The 17,770-nt window shown below is 42.2% G+C and overlaps 3 protein-coding genes across 3 annotated transcripts; 2 read left to right on the top strand and 1 right to left on the bottom strand.

Annotated features, from left to right (window-relative positions):
• Positions 1 to 29: 29 nt before the first annotated feature.
• On the bottom strand, positions 30 to 4,772 carry nup85 (nucleoporin 85). Its single transcript, XM_028411972.1, has 19 exons — positions 4,618 to 4,772; positions 4,278 to 4,368; positions 4,022 to 4,178; positions 3,843 to 3,913; positions 3,717 to 3,760; positions 3,553 to 3,622; positions 3,324 to 3,445; positions 3,075 to 3,209; positions 2,871 to 2,993; positions 2,649 to 2,780; positions 2,466 to 2,572; positions 2,312 to 2,395; positions 2,081 to 2,146; positions 1,819 to 1,970; positions 1,616 to 1,733; positions 1,154 to 1,254; positions 756 to 907; positions 377 to 478; positions 30 to 238 (listed from the first exon to the last, which is right to left on the bottom strand). Exons 1-19 carry the CDS (start codon positions 4,648 to 4,650, stop codon positions 140 to 142), a joined length of 1,959 nt encoding a protein of 652 aa, XP_028267773.1. The 5' UTR covers positions 4,651 to 4,772; the 3' UTR covers positions 30 to 139.
• Positions 4,773 to 5,423: 651 nt separating this feature from the next.
• On the top strand, positions 5,424 to 9,835 carry LOC114439585 (small ubiquitin-related modifier 2-like). Its single transcript, XM_028411624.1, has 4 exons — positions 5,424 to 5,539; positions 7,149 to 7,280; positions 8,134 to 8,205; positions 9,741 to 9,835. Exons 1-4 carry the CDS (start codon positions 5,519 to 5,521, stop codon positions 9,801 to 9,803), a joined length of 288 nt encoding a protein of 95 aa, XP_028267425.1. The 5' UTR covers positions 5,424 to 5,518; the 3' UTR covers positions 9,804 to 9,835.
• Positions 9,836 to 10,774: 939 nt separating this feature from the next.
• LOC114440610 (jupiter microtubule associated homolog 1-like) lies at positions 10,775 to 17,497 on the top strand. The gene is made up of 5 exons (XM_028413113.1): positions 10,775 to 10,974; positions 13,334 to 13,473; positions 15,679 to 15,827; positions 16,114 to 16,144; positions 16,956 to 17,497. The coding sequence occupies exons 1-5, from the start codon at positions 10,919 to 10,921 to the stop codon at positions 17,096 to 17,098; spliced, it is 519 nt and encodes a 172-aa protein (XP_028268914.1). The 5' UTR covers positions 10,775 to 10,918; the 3' UTR covers positions 17,099 to 17,497.
• The last annotated feature ends 273 nt before the right edge of the window (positions 17,498 to 17,770 follow it).

Raw genomic sequence — 17,770 nt, 5'->3', positions numbered from 1 at the left:
TCGCTGCATGAAAAATAAAAAATGCTGACTTCAATAAACATCGTGAAAAGTTTTATTATCAAAGAGCACACATTGAATATTTGATTTTTATACACAGTACAAAAAAAATGCAAAAGAGCTTCTGTTTCAGTATCACCCTTCAAGTGTCCACTGTCCCCTCTTTGACGATGGCCATTGCCAGATTCCTGGCCAGAGCAAGTCTCAGGAGCTCCACTTTGGTCACCTCTAGGTCTTCCTCCTGTAATGACAAACACACTTAAATCAATTAAGCTGCAGCAAAGCATTAGGGGTAAATTGTTCCTTAGAATTTGCTTCCATCAGAGGCAGCTGCTGACAACACTTTACAGTGATGAGATCGATGCTGTGTGGTACATGCCTGCATGGACCTATCTGTGCCAGGAGCCGCAGTGTTCAGTGAGGAGGTAAGCTCTCCTAAACAGAACATCAGCTCGTAGGTTTGCTCTGCTGAGAAGATGGCCTGACAAGAGGAAAATGTTCAGCTTTTGTTAATACAGACAAAACAAAGCAGCATTTTAGAAAACTTTTTGAAGGCTCTCTGTGTACTACATATAGGCCTGCAAAGGTCTCCATGGTAACATATACTAAAGATGCTTTACTCCAGGGTTCTTCAATCAGAGCATGGCACACATGATGTTTTTGCCTCAAAGTCATTAATTAAAAATGCATGATCAAAATCACGACCGTGACACTACACATGACCACCACAGTACAATGAACAATTGGAAGTAACTGACCTCTTTCTGCTCCAGCAGTGGCAGGGCATCTGTCAACAGAGTCATCCAGAAGCTTCGGGGAGCTATCTTGGCCGTCATGAGGGAAAGGAGCAACTTTGCTGCTTCAGTGAAACGCTTCTCTCCGTACAGCTTGTGAAACTCACGGTACTTCCCTGTGAAAAAAAACACCTTTTTAAAAAAAAAAAAAAAAATCCGAACGAAGATATGCACTGCAATCTAATGTCAGTATTTATTGAGTCCTACTAGAGCTGACATAGATTTACATGCTGACATGTCCTGTTTCTAGAAAATCTGTGATGTGACAAAAACTTCAATTTCTTTTTCTGATGTGGTGTTGTAGTAGTTGAGTCACAAATGTCACAGGGCTACTAAGACTGTAAAGTGTTCCATGTTCGTACCAAGAAACGTAAGCCTGTCGCTGAGCAGCATGGATGGACCCAAGTTGTCAATCAGATCCAGATCAGAGAAGGTCCCTCTGGCACAGTAATCCTGTAAAAACCTGCAACGCACATGCACACACATACCAATTTAAAACCATTTAGATGGATGCAACCTCACATCAAAGGTTTCTATATCTTATAGCACAAAAACTACAGTTTGTATTAAATCACCTATATGTGATGTTGTGTAAATTATATCAGCCCGGAAATGACTAGATTTATTTTTACTTCATGTTTGGAGAGAATAAAAGCCCTTCTTTGATGTTCCAGAAACAAATGTCCTCGGTGGAAATAGTGTTGAAGATAAAAAGACAAGGCACTCTCTGATGTGACCAGAATCATGGGGAAGAAACATCAATACCTTCTTCAGTGCTGGGCTCTTTAAAGATTATAATTACAAGCATTGTAAAGGGAACTAACTTCTCTGAAATAAGAGTTGCAAAGGCAGCGTCTTTGGCCCTGATGCTCCAGGAGAGGGCAGAACCCAGCCTGTTGTTCCTCAGAGCACGCATGGCCATGATTTTACAGACACTCCGCACTGAGGACAAGAAAGTTAAAAATATAAATTACTTGAGTGCAACACGTTCAAAAAAAATAAGGGGACTGAGAAAAAAAACTGTTACCTTGCTCAGACATTTGCCTCTGTTCACATATCCTGAGCACCTTGAGGGCTTTGCGCTCCGTTTCTAAAGGGACACGCTCAATCTGCAGCTCCAAGTAGACACGGCCAAACTCTGGGCAGTGGTCGAAGTAATCCACAGCCAACTGCCAAAGACTTAACACCAAACACATTTAGAAAAAAAATCTCCACGCCAACACAAATACCACAAACGTAAAACGCAGCATATTACAGTTACAGCTTTATACTGCACCTAATGGACATACCTGTGATGAGTGAAGAGACCAGAGGCATATTCCAGCAGGAGAAACTCTCTCAAGTTGGAACCAAAGCTGAATACACACAAACAGAAATGATGTTATACCTTCAACACTGTGTTCTGTCATATTTAGGGCATGATTTCTTGGGTTGCAGAAAAAAACACATGTTCTGATGGAGACAATAATGGCTGTTACTGTACTGAAGGTATAGAATTGTAAACAAGTCAATGCCCTTACTGTAGATTGTGAGACTGGAGAAGCTTGCAGTGATCCAACAGATCAGTCAAATGGGCCACAAACCACCAGTTGTTGAGTGCAATGCTAAAGGGACACAATCAGTTTAAACTGCAGGTATACACATTGGTGCATGTTGGCAGGGTAACTGTCTCACCTGCAGTCCTTGATGACCTGGTGGATGTCAAACTCAAAGGCAGCCAGTAAGATGCTGTCCAGGGGCTCTGGGGCAGTCCTCGAGTCCAGGAACATGTTAATGGATGACTGCAGTGCACATGTTAAACATTAACTAACAGGACTGTAGAAGCACTGAGTGTGAATCGTACAGAATGTGGTGTACCTGTGCAAAGTAGTGTAGCTCCGTGGGCTTTACTGTGGGGTGGCCAAACAGCAGTCTAGTGACGAGGAAGTGGTACCAATTGCTCAGCAGATCCTTGCACTGCAGCAAAGTGTCTTCACTTCCCAGTAGAATCTAAAAAAAATAGACAGCAAAGCCGATAAATGCAGATATAATATGTACGTTAGAAGAAGAAATAGATAGACTACATAAAGGCTTACTGACCTTGCAGATGAGCTCAAGATGCTGGTTGCTGGCAAATGAGTTGTCCTGCACACACCTGTCCACCTCATCATGCCAGTGTCTCCACTTAACATCAAACTCTGTCAGTGTTTGAGTGCCACCAGGCTGAGAGTGAAAGGGTGAAAATAAGAGCTGATACTACTAGTTAAGATTGAGTTATTCAGTAACATAAAATAAACCTCTTACGTTGTAGTAGGGCATCTTGCTGAGCAATGTGTCCATCAAATTGTACATGCCCCTGGCAGCAGGCTGCTGGGTTGCCTGTTTCACAAGCATCTGCCTGACTTCTTCCAACTTGCCCTGCAGCACATAACTCACCACCTGCACAACACAGAATCTGATCATGTGGTGACACTATTCTCTATATCAGACACAGAGAATCAAAGCAGGACATGCTGTCCAATGGTCTGGGCAAAGATCTCAAATTTCACTTACCACATCCCAGTAGTCTGGGTGCTCAGCAGGGTTTTCACTATGCAGTACCTCTCTGGCCTTCTCATACACATCAGCTTTGTGTAACCTTACCCAGTCCAGGAGATGGAGCAACAGGGAACCAGCTGAGAATGGAGTCACACACAGTGCAAGTTTATTTCAGTACTGATAGGTTTCACAAAAGTGAAGATAAAAACAAATGTGTCCCATTAAGAGGTGAGAGGACTCTAACCAGGAGCAGCATCGATGAACAGCACTTCACACAGATTCCAGATTAGTTCTATGGCCAAAAGAATGGACACCTATGACAAAAACAGACCAGGAACATAAGAGCGTTAGTTAAAAAAAACACATTTAAAGTAAAAACATAAATACACATACAGTAATACAACAGACCTGGTTTCCATACTGTGTAGCCACTTGTGCATCGTTTGTAGAAACTGCACAAAAGACAAAACAATACATCTGATAAACCTTAAATAGTGATGACTAAAGCACAACATTATATTTCAGAAATCTTACTTGCAACTTGCTGAAGCTCCTCCATACAGGCTCTGATCACAGATCTGTAGTTTTTACTGATGCTAACAAATCTAAGTAGCAAGACAGAGATGATGGGGTGAATACAATCATCGACCATGTGTATCATCCAATTTGTGCAACTGACATTATTCAAGAGATGAGCGTATAGGTGGCCTTACTGGGGTTTCTTGCTCTTGCTGGGGAGGTCCTCTTTAATCGTCTGCAGGCCCACAAAGATGTGATGTGACTCATTGAAGAGTTTGCGTAAAATGGGGGAGTATATGTCCTCATCTTTCCTGACCTCATGGATAAAGGGGAAAACTGATCCAGAGGGACCTGAAACACAGGGTGGAAGATGGTAAGATATGGACACTAGCAACAACAACAAAAAAAAAGATAAAAACACTTGGGACTTGTATTCATATTGACACGCACCTGGTGGTTGGTATAGGGTCTCATAGACAAGAATATCACCAGGACCCCAGGCAAATCCCATATGCTTCTTATCACCGACTGCAGGGATATTCTGCATTCAAACAGGAAGGACTGAGTTTTACAGAACACTCTGACATTAGTTTGTAACACCCACAGTTAAACTCTATTTATATTTTCATCTAGGATAACGTGGGTTTCTCTTGATAGTCATACAACCTTGACACTTATTTCAAACAATGTGCATGTAATGTATGAATTTTCAACTTGAAGGGTTGCTGAGACCGTTAGCTTGTTAGCAAAGCAGGAGTAGAGGACTTAAATGAACTACAGGGTCACTTACAGTAACTGCCGGCTCGACGTCTACCTCCTCCATCAGGGAACACTATGATCCACTAAAGCAAAATCTAAAATGACGATCTACTTAGTTATTAACGTGCCATTAACCTCAGCTTTCCGTGTGCTGTACCTTACGCGCCTCAGTCTTTCAGTCTACAGCCACTGTGGCGCATGTCATGACGTCATCAAAGGGCTGCCCTTTCTCCTGCCTGTTTTTGTTTTTTTTTTCCATCGGCTGTGCTTAGCTGAGGTTTTTGTCCTCTCATACAGATAAAAACGATAATCAATAAATTTAGTCTAGAATATAGATAGTTAGTATAGAATATGAGCATTTATTATGTATATGTTAGCTACATACAAGCTAATGATACATATATTAGGAATCTGTAATCACTGATTTAACCAGATTAGTTTGTTTAGTTATATACAAGTAATTATTTACTTTATTATATCTCATCATTACATTACACAGAAAAAACAAGATGGCGGCTGGGCTTTATAGGGTTAAAATAAAAAGACAAACAAAGAGTGCTCTGCTGGAAGTGGTTGTGCACTTTACAGTGACCATGGCTGAACCATGCAGCTCGTATGCGAGGTCAGCGGGGCGGTGAGGCGCATTTCGCAGGATAAGCACCCCCCCAAACCTCAAAACAAACGTCAAAATATTGCTGTGCGCGTGCATGTGTAGATGACTGCTTCTTTAACGCGCATTGGGACTCTCCCGCCCATGCCCAGACTGCGCTTACACCCTCGTGACAACGGGTAGCCATTCAATGCGCCGTATGGTGGACGCGCACGGACACATGGTCGCGCACGTTCGCTTCGGATAATTTAAACGGCGACGTGTACGTGCGCGTACTCGTATTCTTTGTGTGGCAGTGTAGAGAAGCGCCAAAAGAGTGACCATGGCTGATGAAAAACCAAAGGTGAGTGTCTCCTCAGTGTATCAGGATGCCTGCTTATTTCACCGCATCTGTGGCAATAGGGCTCTTAGAAAAAGGGACATTCTGTGTGTTGTGTTTTTACCATTTATTAAGTTGCAAGCTAAAATTCAACAACTAGTTATACCTACTCAGATAGACCGGAAGGTCTGTGAACGCGCATCCACAGGCGCGCATATCCCTGTCTGCTTGATCTCACAGCCAGCCAGCTGGTGCCATCCTCAGTGCTTCAGTTCGTCTGTGTGTGTTTCTCTGTATGAATGCTTATACCTCGTGTGTATTCAGTTGTGCAGCTGGGAAAATATATTTAGTTTGATTGCTGTTGCTAGGCAATCAAACTCTTGTTAGTCACCCTCTTCTCTTCTTCTTCTGCTGCTTTTTTATTCTTCCGTAAGTTTTTTGGCGCAGTGTATCTTCACCATACATTGACCGATTTCAGCCATTCAACTATCAAAATGTTCATCTCACAGAGGACATTCCGGGTCTACTTCACTACTACTTTTTTTTCAAAAAATTATAGTTTTTCAAATATTCAGCAATTTCGGTGTCATCTGCCAAATGTGTCTCCTCCTACAAATTTCAAGCTATAGACTCTATTTTAGTCTTAAAACGCTCATTAGATGCTGCTCTATCAAACTTGTATTCAGAATTTTCTAATTCCAAATCATTTCCGCACGCCAGGCTCTCAAAGTTTGGAATGGTTTTTGAGGTCTCCTCTGCTGTTACCATGGTGACAGGCTGACACACAGAGGCATACAAAGCTCTGAATTTCTCTGATTCTCCAGCAATTCAGAGCAATCCTTCACATCAGCATTCAAAGCAATGCTTCAGCTGCAGCAATCAAACTTGCATTTTGTTCAGGAAATGCCCTTTTCTAGTTTATTTTGCTCTGAATCGTGTGTGTGTTGATGTTAGTCTGATAAGATAAGATAAGATAAGATAAGATAAAACTTTATTAATCCCAAAGGAAATTCTTGTGCCAGAGGTATCAAGTTACATTAAATGCAGTTAAGTACAGAGTACAAGAGTATAAGTGTCACTATAATCCAAATAAGAGTACAGTACGCAGTATGAGCACAATATATGATACATGGATGGAAATATGGAGATGTAAGGTGCTAAGTAAACATAAATATAGACGTGGAGGGACAGTGATGCCTGATATGATTATCTAGCTCTTCTCCCTACAGAAAGGAGAGGAGTTATACAGTCTGATGGCCACTGGCAGGAAGGACCTCCTGTGGCGTTCTGTGCTGCTCCTCGGTAGTCTCAGTCTACCGCTGAATGTGCTCCTGTGGCATGTTCTGGTTTTACAGACGCTGACAGAACATAAACAAAAGAGCCACCGTGTCCAACAGGACATTAAAAGTTTACTACCTTATGATATGTGACGTGAATGTATCATTTAAACTCATTGATACACAATCAACAATCTAATCTCTAGAATGGTGTCAGCATATTTATTATACATCCAGAGGTACTGATGGGATATCTGCCTAATAGAGGGAAATGTGCAGCTGTTCAACTGATCCTTTACAGCTGAGCTTGGTGAACTTGTGTGCTGATTGTTTTTCTATTTGCCTCTGCCCCTCAGGAAGCAGTGAAGACGGAAAACAATGAACACATAAACCTGAAGGTAGCAGGCCAGGATGGATCTGTAGTGCAATTCAAGATTAAAAGACACACACCGCTCATTAAACTCATGAAGGCCTACTGTGAGAGACAGGTGAGCATGGCCCATTGTCACCTGACTGTAACCATTCAAAATGATGTTAAAGGTTAGGTTGTGCAGAACACACCACATTACATATATGTGACTGATCACTGTAAGTTATACATTTACAGTTCTTGTTGGTACCGATCTGTGGAGCAAAGCGTACAGGAGCTATGACGTGCATTCACATGTTTAATCAAGTTTGAAGACAGAAAAGTTATAATCAAAGTAATATTTTTCACATGTGTCACATAGACTCTTAGTGACTATTAATTAAAGCTTTTGTTGCAACAAACAACAACAATTTTGTCTAATTAACATTAAAGATTTTAACTGATTGTAGATAGTGCTTACTTGTGTAGGTGTACAATATTGTTGTTATCTCCATCTGGCACCTTTCATACAAGACGTCTAAAAGCATCAGAGGATGCTGAAACAAAAGCCAGATGATGCTCATTAAAGAGTAATTCATTGTGGTGCGCATTATGTTTTTCCTGAAAGAGTTATTGTTCATTGGCTGTTATCCAGCTCTTCTCTTCCTGCCTAAATGCAGTTAGGCCTGAGAGTTGATGCATGGCTCTCTCCCTCTCTGATGATTCCACATTAATCACAAAAGACATCTTATCTTTTCCCTCTGCAGTCTCCGCTAAATCACTTGTGATGTTGTCCTTCACAAGGCTACTTGCTTTAACATCATTCAGGGATGCTGACGTCTTTTTCTGACTCATTCTGATGTGTTAAGTGATGATAACTTCTGAAGGAGCTGTACCTAAAAATGTTTAATTTAACATTCCTCTGTGTATGGAAGTCAAACAAAGGTTCAACAGTTGGCAATTTGATTAAGCTTTTATGTTTGTCTTTTCAGGGACTTTCGATGAGGCAAATCAGATTCAGATTTGACGGACAGCCAATAAATGAGACAGACACGCCAGCACAGGTAAGTCTTCCAATGATGAGCTTACCAGCTTCCAACACTTCCTGAATATGTTTGCTCACAGAGTACCCTTCAACATATTCAACATATCTTTAGACCAGGGGTGGGCAATTATTTTTTTGCGAGGGCCACATAGACTTCCATAAGAAAAGCAAAGGGCAACATTTTTTCATAAATAATATTATAAATTTGACACCACTGGCACTTTATAAAAATGCTTCTGTTACATTTTCATCATCGTACGAATCTTTTGCTGTCATTTACTGGTTACTCCTCTGTCCTCTGTGTGTGGACATGTCTACTTTGAGTGTGTGCTGGTTGTATATTGAAACACACACACAGTGCAGAGCAGCACCGATGACGTGAAGATATTTTTCTTTATACTAAATGGAGTTAGTTAGATTATATACAGGAATTACATGGGATGAGAAAGGAAGAGTAATACAGAAGGAAGGAGAAAGAAGACTCGAGAAGAAAGAAAGGAGCAGATGACGATGAAATATGTCGGCTGGCAGCACCGCGGTAACATCTGAATGCGCAGTGGAGTTTCTGTGTGCTTTACCGTAAATTTCAGCATAGTCGTGCAGCGTTTTTGTAGTAGAAAAATAAACATAGAGACAAGGAGGGTTGGGAAGATGTTACCGGTAATGCCATGCTCAACAGCTGACCTTTGCTGCCTTTGTTTAATATTGTGTGCCAGGTCCGCGGGCTGCATTAAAGACGCAAGCGGGCCGGGTGTGGCCCGCGGGCCGTACTTTGCCCAGGTGTGCTTTAGACCATTGGTTTATGCCATGCGTTCCACACACAGTCACAGTCTCACACACCATAGTACAATAACTGCAGGCTGTAATCTGTCACCCATCAGGTCTTTGTACAAGTGTTCAGTGCTGACACAAGGAGCGTATGTGCCTCAGGCTGTTAGAACACACTTGACAAAATTTTAGTTGGTGTGTTGCATTGAATGCGTCACTGCATACAGATGCCAGTTAGTCTTACACTGCACTGTGCACTGCAGCCATCGAAGCCAAATACAAATGGAATGTGTCATCTTAGTCACAGTGTTCTCTGTATGCAGACATCAAATTTATTTAAGTTTGTACTGAGCACGCTCTCTCTTGTAGCACACTCTCCACTCATGACATGTGGTATCTGCTCTCCTCTCTCTGTCCATACTGTTCATGTATTTTCCCTGAAATGTTCACTTTGTGAGTAGAGAGAGTTCAAACTTGTTTTGTGCAGTACAACACACTTATAAAACCATGAATGGACAGCTTTACAAACCAATTTTCTCATTTCTCGGCACATTAACTGTAAAAAGGTGCAAATCAGCAGAAAATGCAGAGTCCTTGGCACCTGACGTGACAAGACAATTATAATCACACATGATGAGTTCAAGGACATCAGATAGTTCAAGGTGTAATGATTTTGCTGTTCACAGAATTAAAGAAGATAAAAAAAAATAATGTAAAAACAAAAAAAAACATCCAAGGTGCAGATCCTCTATGGGACTCATGTTAATATGTGTTTTCTCTTAACAGTTGGAAATGGAAGATGAAGATACAATTGATGTGTTCCAACAACAGACGGGAGGCCTGATTTAATCGGCCACGTTCGTCTTTCATTTTTTTCTCCACAACACAACCACACAGACGCTGCTTCTTTTCAACAACTGTTTCAAAGGAATTCCACGCAGAAGAAGTTTTCATTTCTCTGCTACACATATAACTGCTGTATAGAATTTCCATTCCTACCCCCTCTTATTTGTTTGTCTTTGTACATAAACCACACCCAGGTCTCTCTTTGAGTTCAGGAATTGTTTGTTCATGCTGTATTGTGGTAAATGTTGAGGGCTATCCCTTTCCAGTTTGAAGGGTTTGTTGCTCTAAAGGTGCAGACACAACTGGTGAAATTTAATTAAACTGATCAAATGTTGTGTCAGCTAGCTTTGGTCAGTGTCCTGCAAATCTGTTCTAAAGGAGTACAATATTTGAGACTGGCTGTCACTTAGTTAAACCCAGCTTGGGAAACAAATCTTGGTTTTCATTTGGCCTGTTTAGACAAAAAAATGATTTTATACATTTTTATATAGTAGTGGATGTGTAGAGAAATGTTTTGATTAACGAAATTCACATTTTTGGGAAGCCTAAAAGAGATGTTTTGAATAAATAAACAACTGTATTGTCAAAGATGCCTGTTAAAATAAAGCTATTGTCTTTTTTTCCAAACTTTTATGTGTTATTTGTTGTTATTCCTCAATAATTAATATGTCTGTATACAATAAAAAGCCGATAACTTAACAATATCTCCAGAGATTGAAGTGAAAGTTTAGTCCAAGCATTCTGCAGACTGTCATATTCAGTGTTTATAGATTAGACAGCAGAAAATAAGCCCTGGGGAATGAGGACTTTGCTGTCTGATCGCTGACGTGAAGCCCGAGACCTGCCACCAACATGAGAGCAGACCGCTGCGGTTCTGACCAATGAGAAGCGAGTTCTGAGAGGCTCCCGTCCAATCAGAGCGGGCCGAATGCTGGTGGGCTGGGTCTCATGGGCTGGCACCGCAGAACCAGCGGATCTGGTCTTCGTTATGTTTTTCAGTGTCGGGTGGAGTCTACATCCCGTCGCATCCTTGTGGGCAGAGAAGAGGAGGTTTTTTTTTTCCTTTATTAGTTTTCATTGACTAACTGTTACTAGGAGATAGACATACTTCTAAAAAGATGACGACAACAACCACCTTTCAAGGAATGGACCCTGGTGCTAAAAGCAGTTCCAGGTAAAGAAGGAGCCGAAAATCTTTCATGGAGGAACAAAAGAAGTGGGATGCGGGCAAGCCTCTCGGCTAGCAAACGCCTCTTTTCGGTTTTTGCTAGAAGGCAGCCTGCTAACTAACATTACCCGACTGGTGGCTGGAGAGGGATTTTTCTGGATTTAGCTGAACTGTCACACAGTCTTGCTAATTGAGTTAATCTTATTGGGTGACTGATGCACCATAGCCTTTAGCTACACTAAGTTAGGTTAGCCTGTCTGGGCTTGAGGTATGCTAATAAGAGAGAAAAGTACCCGACGAAAACTCTTCCTTATATTATTATTAGAAGCGGACAAAACACAAAACGCCAGCTTTCTTTTCGCTGTTGTAGACAACTAAATAACTTTTTTTGAAGTTCAGCTCTTAGCATGTCTACAATGTAGGGCTGTGTTTTTATAAATGTGCTGCTTCCTTTGGAGTTTCGAACAGTGTTGTAAACATTTAATTTAATAGAGGACCGCTGGAGCTGCTAAATCCAAACATGTGATTGATTACAGAAGGAATCCCAGTCTAGACTTGTATCTGCAAATGTCATTAACTCCGATGAGAGTCATTATTGTTAAGTGTAAGTGTAAGTTTTAAGAAAAAGTACATGTTATGTGGTTCAAATAGCTGAAGTATTCATGAATTAGTTTTTACTTTAAAACTACAGTCTTAAGACTCATCGTCCAAGCACGCAGTCATTCCTTTCCTGTAAGTGATGCATGTCGTCTCCATGCATTCCTCCCCCCTTTTTTGCAGTGAAGAGTGCAGAGAAGATGCCTCCATGGCTGCTTTAGTAATCATAACAATAAAAGCATGATTTTCAGGACGCACACGCTACATTTTGAGGGACACCGGGACTATTGTCCTTTGCTGAGTGAGCATGTCAAATGTCGGTCAGTCATGAAGTCGCACGCCGTTTTCGGATGATGCGGGGGCTTGGGTGGGGGCTCTGAGCAAGCTAAGCCTGTAAATCTTCCCTTAGCTCTTTTGCTTTTGCTCCTTAAAGCGCCTTTTACCATCTGATGGTCATTCCTGCTGTTGGCTGTCCAAAGAGATCCGTAGAGCAGCAACTTGGGCAGAATTAGGTTAAAAAAATCTTTGTAGGCCATCAGAGGCCTCCTTGCCTGCCTTATCAGACATGCCATCTTTTTTGGCTTTGGAGCTCAGCTGTGTGCCCCTTAGCTTCACCTGCCTGAGAGTGCCCTCCAGCTCCCGAAGCATTAATGCCATTTCATTGACATTATTTGCAGTTTCATTCTAGGGTGGGGTCTGCTGCCAGGCAGCTAAAAGCTTTTTCTCGTCGCAATCTGTGTGGAAAGCATGAGCTCATCCTCTCTGGCCGGGAGGTAAAGGTCTGGTTTAGGCATTACTGTCACAGCCAAGTGTGACCGCCGCTTGTGTGTGCATACATGGGGTTGACTGGTGCAGTCCACGCTTTGTAGATTTTCCCCTTGTTGCTTTCTTTGTGGATGTGCTTCAAGAGCAGAGTTGTTTTTTGGACTCCCATCTGCCCGCCTGGCCCTTGGACAGCTGCTCAGTGTGTCAGCTGGTGGCTTCAGGGACTCGGCGGAGAGGAGACTTTGCTGGTAAAAAGAGGGAGGGGTCCAGCAGGGGCTCCCGCAAGCCTATCTCTGTCTGTCGTCCACCCCAACTGTCCTTCAGCACAGCAAGAAAAAAGAGTTTTCCTACTCATTATTGCGCTCCCTTTGTTTTGCTCTGTGGTGGAAGGAATGTCTGTGGAAAGTGGGCTTTGTTTATCATGTGCTGTGCTTCCCATTTTGTTCTCTAACAGTCTGAATACTGGTTGACCTATATTCACTGTGGTCCGTTAACCTCTATTGTGTGGTAAGGTCTCAAAATGACCATCACATTTGATTTTATTAATTGAATAATTGTGCAACAATTCGACCAGAAATGGACACCAGCTCCACATGTGTCACTGCAAAGGAATCTGTGCTGAGGAGAGGCAGCAGCTAGCCAGCTAACTATGTGATTATAGGCGACTGGAGTCAGCTGCAGGGCAGAGATTGTGACTGTCTGTCTGACAAGCTGACAGCCAGCGCTTAGAGAGTGGAGACCTAGCTGGTATTTTTTTTATGTGTGTGGAATGTACATGAAAGGGTGGAGTAGGGAGAAGGCTGCAAGTGGTCTAGGGTGTCCTCATGTTTTAAATATTGATTTTTGTTATTGTGCACTGTGCAGCTGATCAGTGGCATGTGACGTGGTCTTGTGTTTTAGTTTGGCCCAGAGATAGAGAGAGAGGGGTAGGGGGGGATGGGAGTGCTGTGGATACTGGATGTCAATCAACTGACGGTATAATCTGTCATTTGTTGCTGTTTAGGGTACTACGACCGCCGGGCGGGGAATCCAGCTTCACTTTAGGCGCAGATGAAAACTCAACCCCCCGCAAGAACAAGATGGCGTCCAGCATCTTTGCAGAACCTGAGGACCCTCATGCTCATCGGAGGAACAACCCACCGAGTAATTTAATCTGACATCTTTTCTAACAGAGCTAAGTTTACTTTCCACGTGACAATATCAGAGCTGAAGGAGTCAAAGGTTTAGATTTACATGATAACATCAGCTGTGAGTTGAGTTTTCACCGGTCTATAAGCATAATGCAGGCCGAGTTTAATCTTGCAAAAGGAGACGGAACTAGGAGAACTTTTAAGTAAGCAAAAAACACCATGGAATTAACTGTTAGGAAAAGACACAAGCTGAAGTGTTATTTAGAGTTTTCCATTAGAGCTGTCAGAAAGAACATGCCACAAGAGAAATAGCCAAAAAGCCCTGGAGTGCTGGGATAAGGGTAATTTGAAGCTAGGCTTTGTTGGGAATGGAAAGAAATGGGTCAGTTAAAACTGTATCTTTTAATAAAATGCATGGCCTTGTGTCAGACACAAGGGGATTTTCACTAGAAGAGGCAAATGCAGCAGAGGATACAAGACCTGTCAGTGGCTCTGAGTTCTCAAGGTCAAGGCAAACATACAGCCACAGGAGCCTCAATGAAAAATTAATCAAACCTGACATTATTGCCTGCCAGTGAGTTTAAAAAAAAAACAACCTAGGTAAAGTTTTAGCAGCACACATTACTTTTAGTATGCAGTGGCTTTGTTGCTTCTAATTAAGGGCATTTTGGTCCAGCTTGTTAGTGTTCTGATTAAGGATTTGATGCCCTAAATGAGAAAATATAAGCTCTGTAGTGGTAGATTCTATTTCATTTCAGGACCATGAAGTAGCTAACAAGCCAGAGATCACATGTTTTCTCACTGACCCCTTTATAGAAAACTGTTTACGTGGTGTATCAAATTTTCAGGGTGTGTGGACAATGAAGAATTTGGCCTAAAATCATTACTTAAGCTTTGGGCCTCTGTAGCCAGCAGCTCCTTACAGCAAAGCCCTTTTCCTGGTCTCATTGTTGTACTTGGGTCTAGACCAAGTTCAGGGGAGCTTCTCATAGTTGGCCCACTTTTAATGACTACAGCTGGTGAAGGATAGAAATTTCTGCTGGAATGACAGAGATTTGTTACATTAACATGTTTCAGAAGTGGCCTATGTATGAACTTCTCCTGCTGATGAATAGGGTTGTTTCCTTTAGGAAGTATGCCGTTTCTGTGCTTATTGTCAACAATGTCTCACTTTGTTGAAAATGCTGTCTTGTATTCTTCATGTGCTTTAGTCTTGTACTTACTTAGAAACTCTGAGTATCAGTCAATACTCAGAACAGATCCTATTTTAACATATTTTGTGGGGGGTTAGATTTCAAAGCTGTTGGTGTGTTCAAGTGCCCTCAGATTCTTGCAACATTAAGTGAGATCAGTGTCATACATTTATGACATGGACCCAGGAGGGCTATGATGTTAAGTAGAAGGCTACGTGTTGCAGCAATGACAACATAATGCATCTCTGTCTAGTCCATCAATCTAGTTTAATCCTCTTGCATTTCATATTTGTTGCCCTGTATGCAGTGAATTGATCAGACTCAGATATGTGGAGCCAGTAATGAAAGGGCTCTTGTTGAGTGATAGAGACTCTTCAATAGTGCTGATTCACTTCACTCCATTAACAACAATGGCCACTCCTTCACTTCTTCAGCTGCTGCTGTTTCCCTCATGACAAAGACAGCCTGTCCCCTCCCTGCCCCTCTGTGCTGTAGCTGTTACCTTATGTGGCTTGTGTTAGCACAGCCTGCTTACCCACAGTGAACCAGCACAGGGTTTTAATTCTTCTTTCTGCTAAAGGAGAATACAGGCGCTACAGAGTTTTTGGCATTCAGGTTGTCTGCCTGGAAGTGTTCCACTGCATTTCTGGGTCTGTTGCAGACGCCCAAGCGGATTTGGGGATGTTTCCTGTTGGTTTGCAGTGATTTCGCCTGGTGTTATTTCTGTCAGATTTCCTCATAAAGCTGATGTTTTGTCAAATCTGAGCAGATGATTATTGTGGGCTGCACAGTTGCCACGTGGGTTAGAAACATTAGGGGTGGCTTTGTGACTAATTGGATTAGTGTCCATATGGTATGACTGTGCTGCTTTGAAGCCTTACTCATGTTTTGTCACTTGAGTTTCCTGTCTGGCGTCACTACAATCTATTAGCCCAGAATGAGAAGGGAAAAAAAGAACGCTCAAATACATTACTCTCTGCAAAGTCTGAAAATAATTTTTCTCTGTCTGACTTATACCTACTCAGCCGGGGCACCCACAGGAACGCTGTGCGGGGAGCCTTCAGCCCCACTGAGGCGGTGCCAGCAGCCACTTCTCTTCCCTAAGAACCCTGATCCGGAACTGACCACCATCCACAATTCTGGAGCCGCCATGGTCTGGAACCAGAGACGAGAGGTACCTGTCATTTAGTCTGACAGACACTGTTTCCAAAACAGAGCCTATTTTGGGGCCGAGAAGGACACGTTCCTATAACTCCTAAATAAATGTTTGGCAGAAAATGTATTAGAAGACAGATTATTGCAGCTGGTTATTTGAAACGGACCCAGTGTATTGTTTGACAGCTGTTCTCTACTGACACCTGCAGAAGCTTGGTTTATAGTCTGATAGTCAAATAGCTCAGCAGTGTTGGTATTAACTGAGTCCAGTGATCTTATATTATTTCTTCATGTTTTTATTTCAGGTTGAAAATGGCCAAGAACAAGCGAATGATGGTAAGTATCCAAAATCCCTCAGCTGTTTATAAGGGCTTTCAAGTCTGTGTCACACTCCATGTCTAAACAACAGTGCATGACTTCAGTTAGTCAGTCAAGAGCTCCATGGTATACTGTAACAGACCAGGTAATTCACTCTCCCTGCTTCTTAAAAAAAACAGATGATGGTTTGTGCTGTGCTGCTGGCACCTTCCTCAGGATAGGCTAGTAATGTGTTACCTGGAATCACACATTAAAGTCAGGGCTGGTCAGACAGCAGTGGAGCAGAGCTCTTCGTCTAACTCAGGCCTGGAGAGACTAAACATGGATTCTAAATCCACATTCATCAGTACAGCTGTGTTCATATAAACCTGTAATTAATGCAGTTTTTGCTTTACTCCCTCTGATGTGATGCAGGTAATATTTAGGAGCCGAGTGTCCATTTTGCCTTAAAAAATGTTTAGATTTGAAGTGTGGCTCTTAGTTTTGACTTTTAAAGAGTTTGTAAAAGCGGCTGCACTTCAGGCACTAATGGACGATGAGTGCTGTAGCACTGTGATCTTACTGCAGCTCTGGCTAACCCCAGCTTTTTACTATATGCTAATTGACCACAGTTCATAATTTGGGATTTAAGCTGCTTGTAAATCATGTTTGAACTCTTGAGAAAACGGTTAGTAAGAGCAGATGGAAAGAAGAACCTTCTGTTTTTCCCCAGCATATTCTATATTTTTTCCAAAGGGAGAATGGATTGTTTTGTTCGTATATCCAGTTTAATTGATCTGTCAAACATCCTCCCGTGTATCAGCAAGTTGCCTCTTTGTCTCATCTGTAGACTATCCTGAAAATGTGGAGGAGGACGATCAAGAGCAGCAGAGGGACACACCACAGTCCTCCGCCCCGTCGGGAGGTGCCAACGCTGCCACGGGTGGCCGAAGAAACCCCCCTGGTGGCAAGTCCAGCCTTATCCTGGGTTGAGACCACTCCTTTTTTTTCATTCAAACGCTTTTTTATGTTTTGAAGATAAATAACCCCCTCCCCATGACTCTCTCTCCCTCCTCATCACCGTCTCCCATCCTACGTCACCGGCACTCATGCCGTCACACACATGGACCCTCAGGTCCGCTCCCTTCACCCTCAAACCCTTTGTTTTGATCCTTTTTTCTATTAAAAGAAGAAAACTGTTGACAAAAGCACTTTATGTATTCTCCCCCGGTCCTTTCCATTTCAGCCCATCCTGTAGTGCATTGCGCCTGCTGGGAAAGGCATGACAATTAGCTCGTCCTTCATTCTCCCCTGTTGTATATGGTAAAGGAAAAAAAAAACGATAAAAGATTTGATGCGTGGATTTCTAAATACAATAAAAATTCATATGAATTTGCTGTGCCTGATTTTGTTTTTTATGTTGTAATTGTAGCAACTAAGGTGGATATTGTTAAATAGCTAGTTCAGTTTTCCTGTGCATAAAAGTCTAAAAGTGAAAACTCGAGTATTATTTATATACAGTGAAATGGGGCCTGAAGACGGGGGCTGTAGAGAGCAGATACAGGCTCTGAGACTGGAAAACTGCCCAGCCAAAAAAAAACAAAAAAAAAATCACAGCAGACGCTGCCAATTATGTCAAAAGAGAAACTCTCCTTTCATGACATC

The sequence above is a fragment of the Parambassis ranga genome, chromosome 8 (genome assembly GCF_900634625.1).
Source record: "Parambassis ranga chromosome 8, fParRan2.1, whole genome shotgun sequence".
Taxonomy (NCBI): domain Eukaryota; kingdom Metazoa; phylum Chordata; class Actinopteri; family Ambassidae; genus Parambassis; species Parambassis ranga.
The sequence above is the reverse complement of the archived record's forward strand: the minus strand, read 5'-3'. Positions and strand labels throughout refer to the sequence as shown.

Bases quoted from the DNA above. Each gene is read 5' to 3' on its own strand.
- LOC114440610 (XM_028413113.1), top strand. From the start codon at position 10,919: ATGACGACAACAACCACCTTTCAAGGAATGGACCCTGGTGCTAAAAGC. The intron at 10,975-13,333 runs GTAAAGAAGGAG...GTTGCTGTTTAG, and splicing joins GGTGCTAAAAGCAGTTCCAG to GGTACTACGACCGCCGGGCG. The intron at 16,145-16,955 runs GTAAGTATCCAA...TCTCATCTGTAG, and splicing joins CCAAGAACAAGCGAATGATG to ACTATCCTGAAAATGTGGAG.
- LOC114439585 (XM_028411624.1), top strand. From the start codon at position 5,519: ATGGCTGATGAAAAACCAAAG. The intron at 7,281-8,133 runs GTGAGCATGGCC...TTGTCTTTTCAG, and splicing joins AGGCCTACTGTGAGAGACAG to GGACTTTCGATGAGGCAAAT. The intron at 8,206-9,740 runs GTAAGTCTTCCA...TTCTCTTAACAG, and splicing joins AGACAGACACGCCAGCACAG to TTGGAAATGGAAGATGAAGA.
- nup85 (XM_028411972.1), bottom strand. From the start codon at position 4,650: ATGGAGGAGGTAGACGTCGAGCCGGCAGTTACT. The intron at 4,369-4,617 runs GTAAGTGACCCT...GTTTGAATGCAG, and splicing joins ACGTCGAGCCGGCAGTTACT to AATATCCCTGCAGTCGGTGA. The intron at 2,147-2,311 runs GTAAGGGCATTG...GTGTGTATTCAG, and splicing joins CTCCAGTCTCACAATCTACA to CTTTGGTTCCAACTTGAGAG.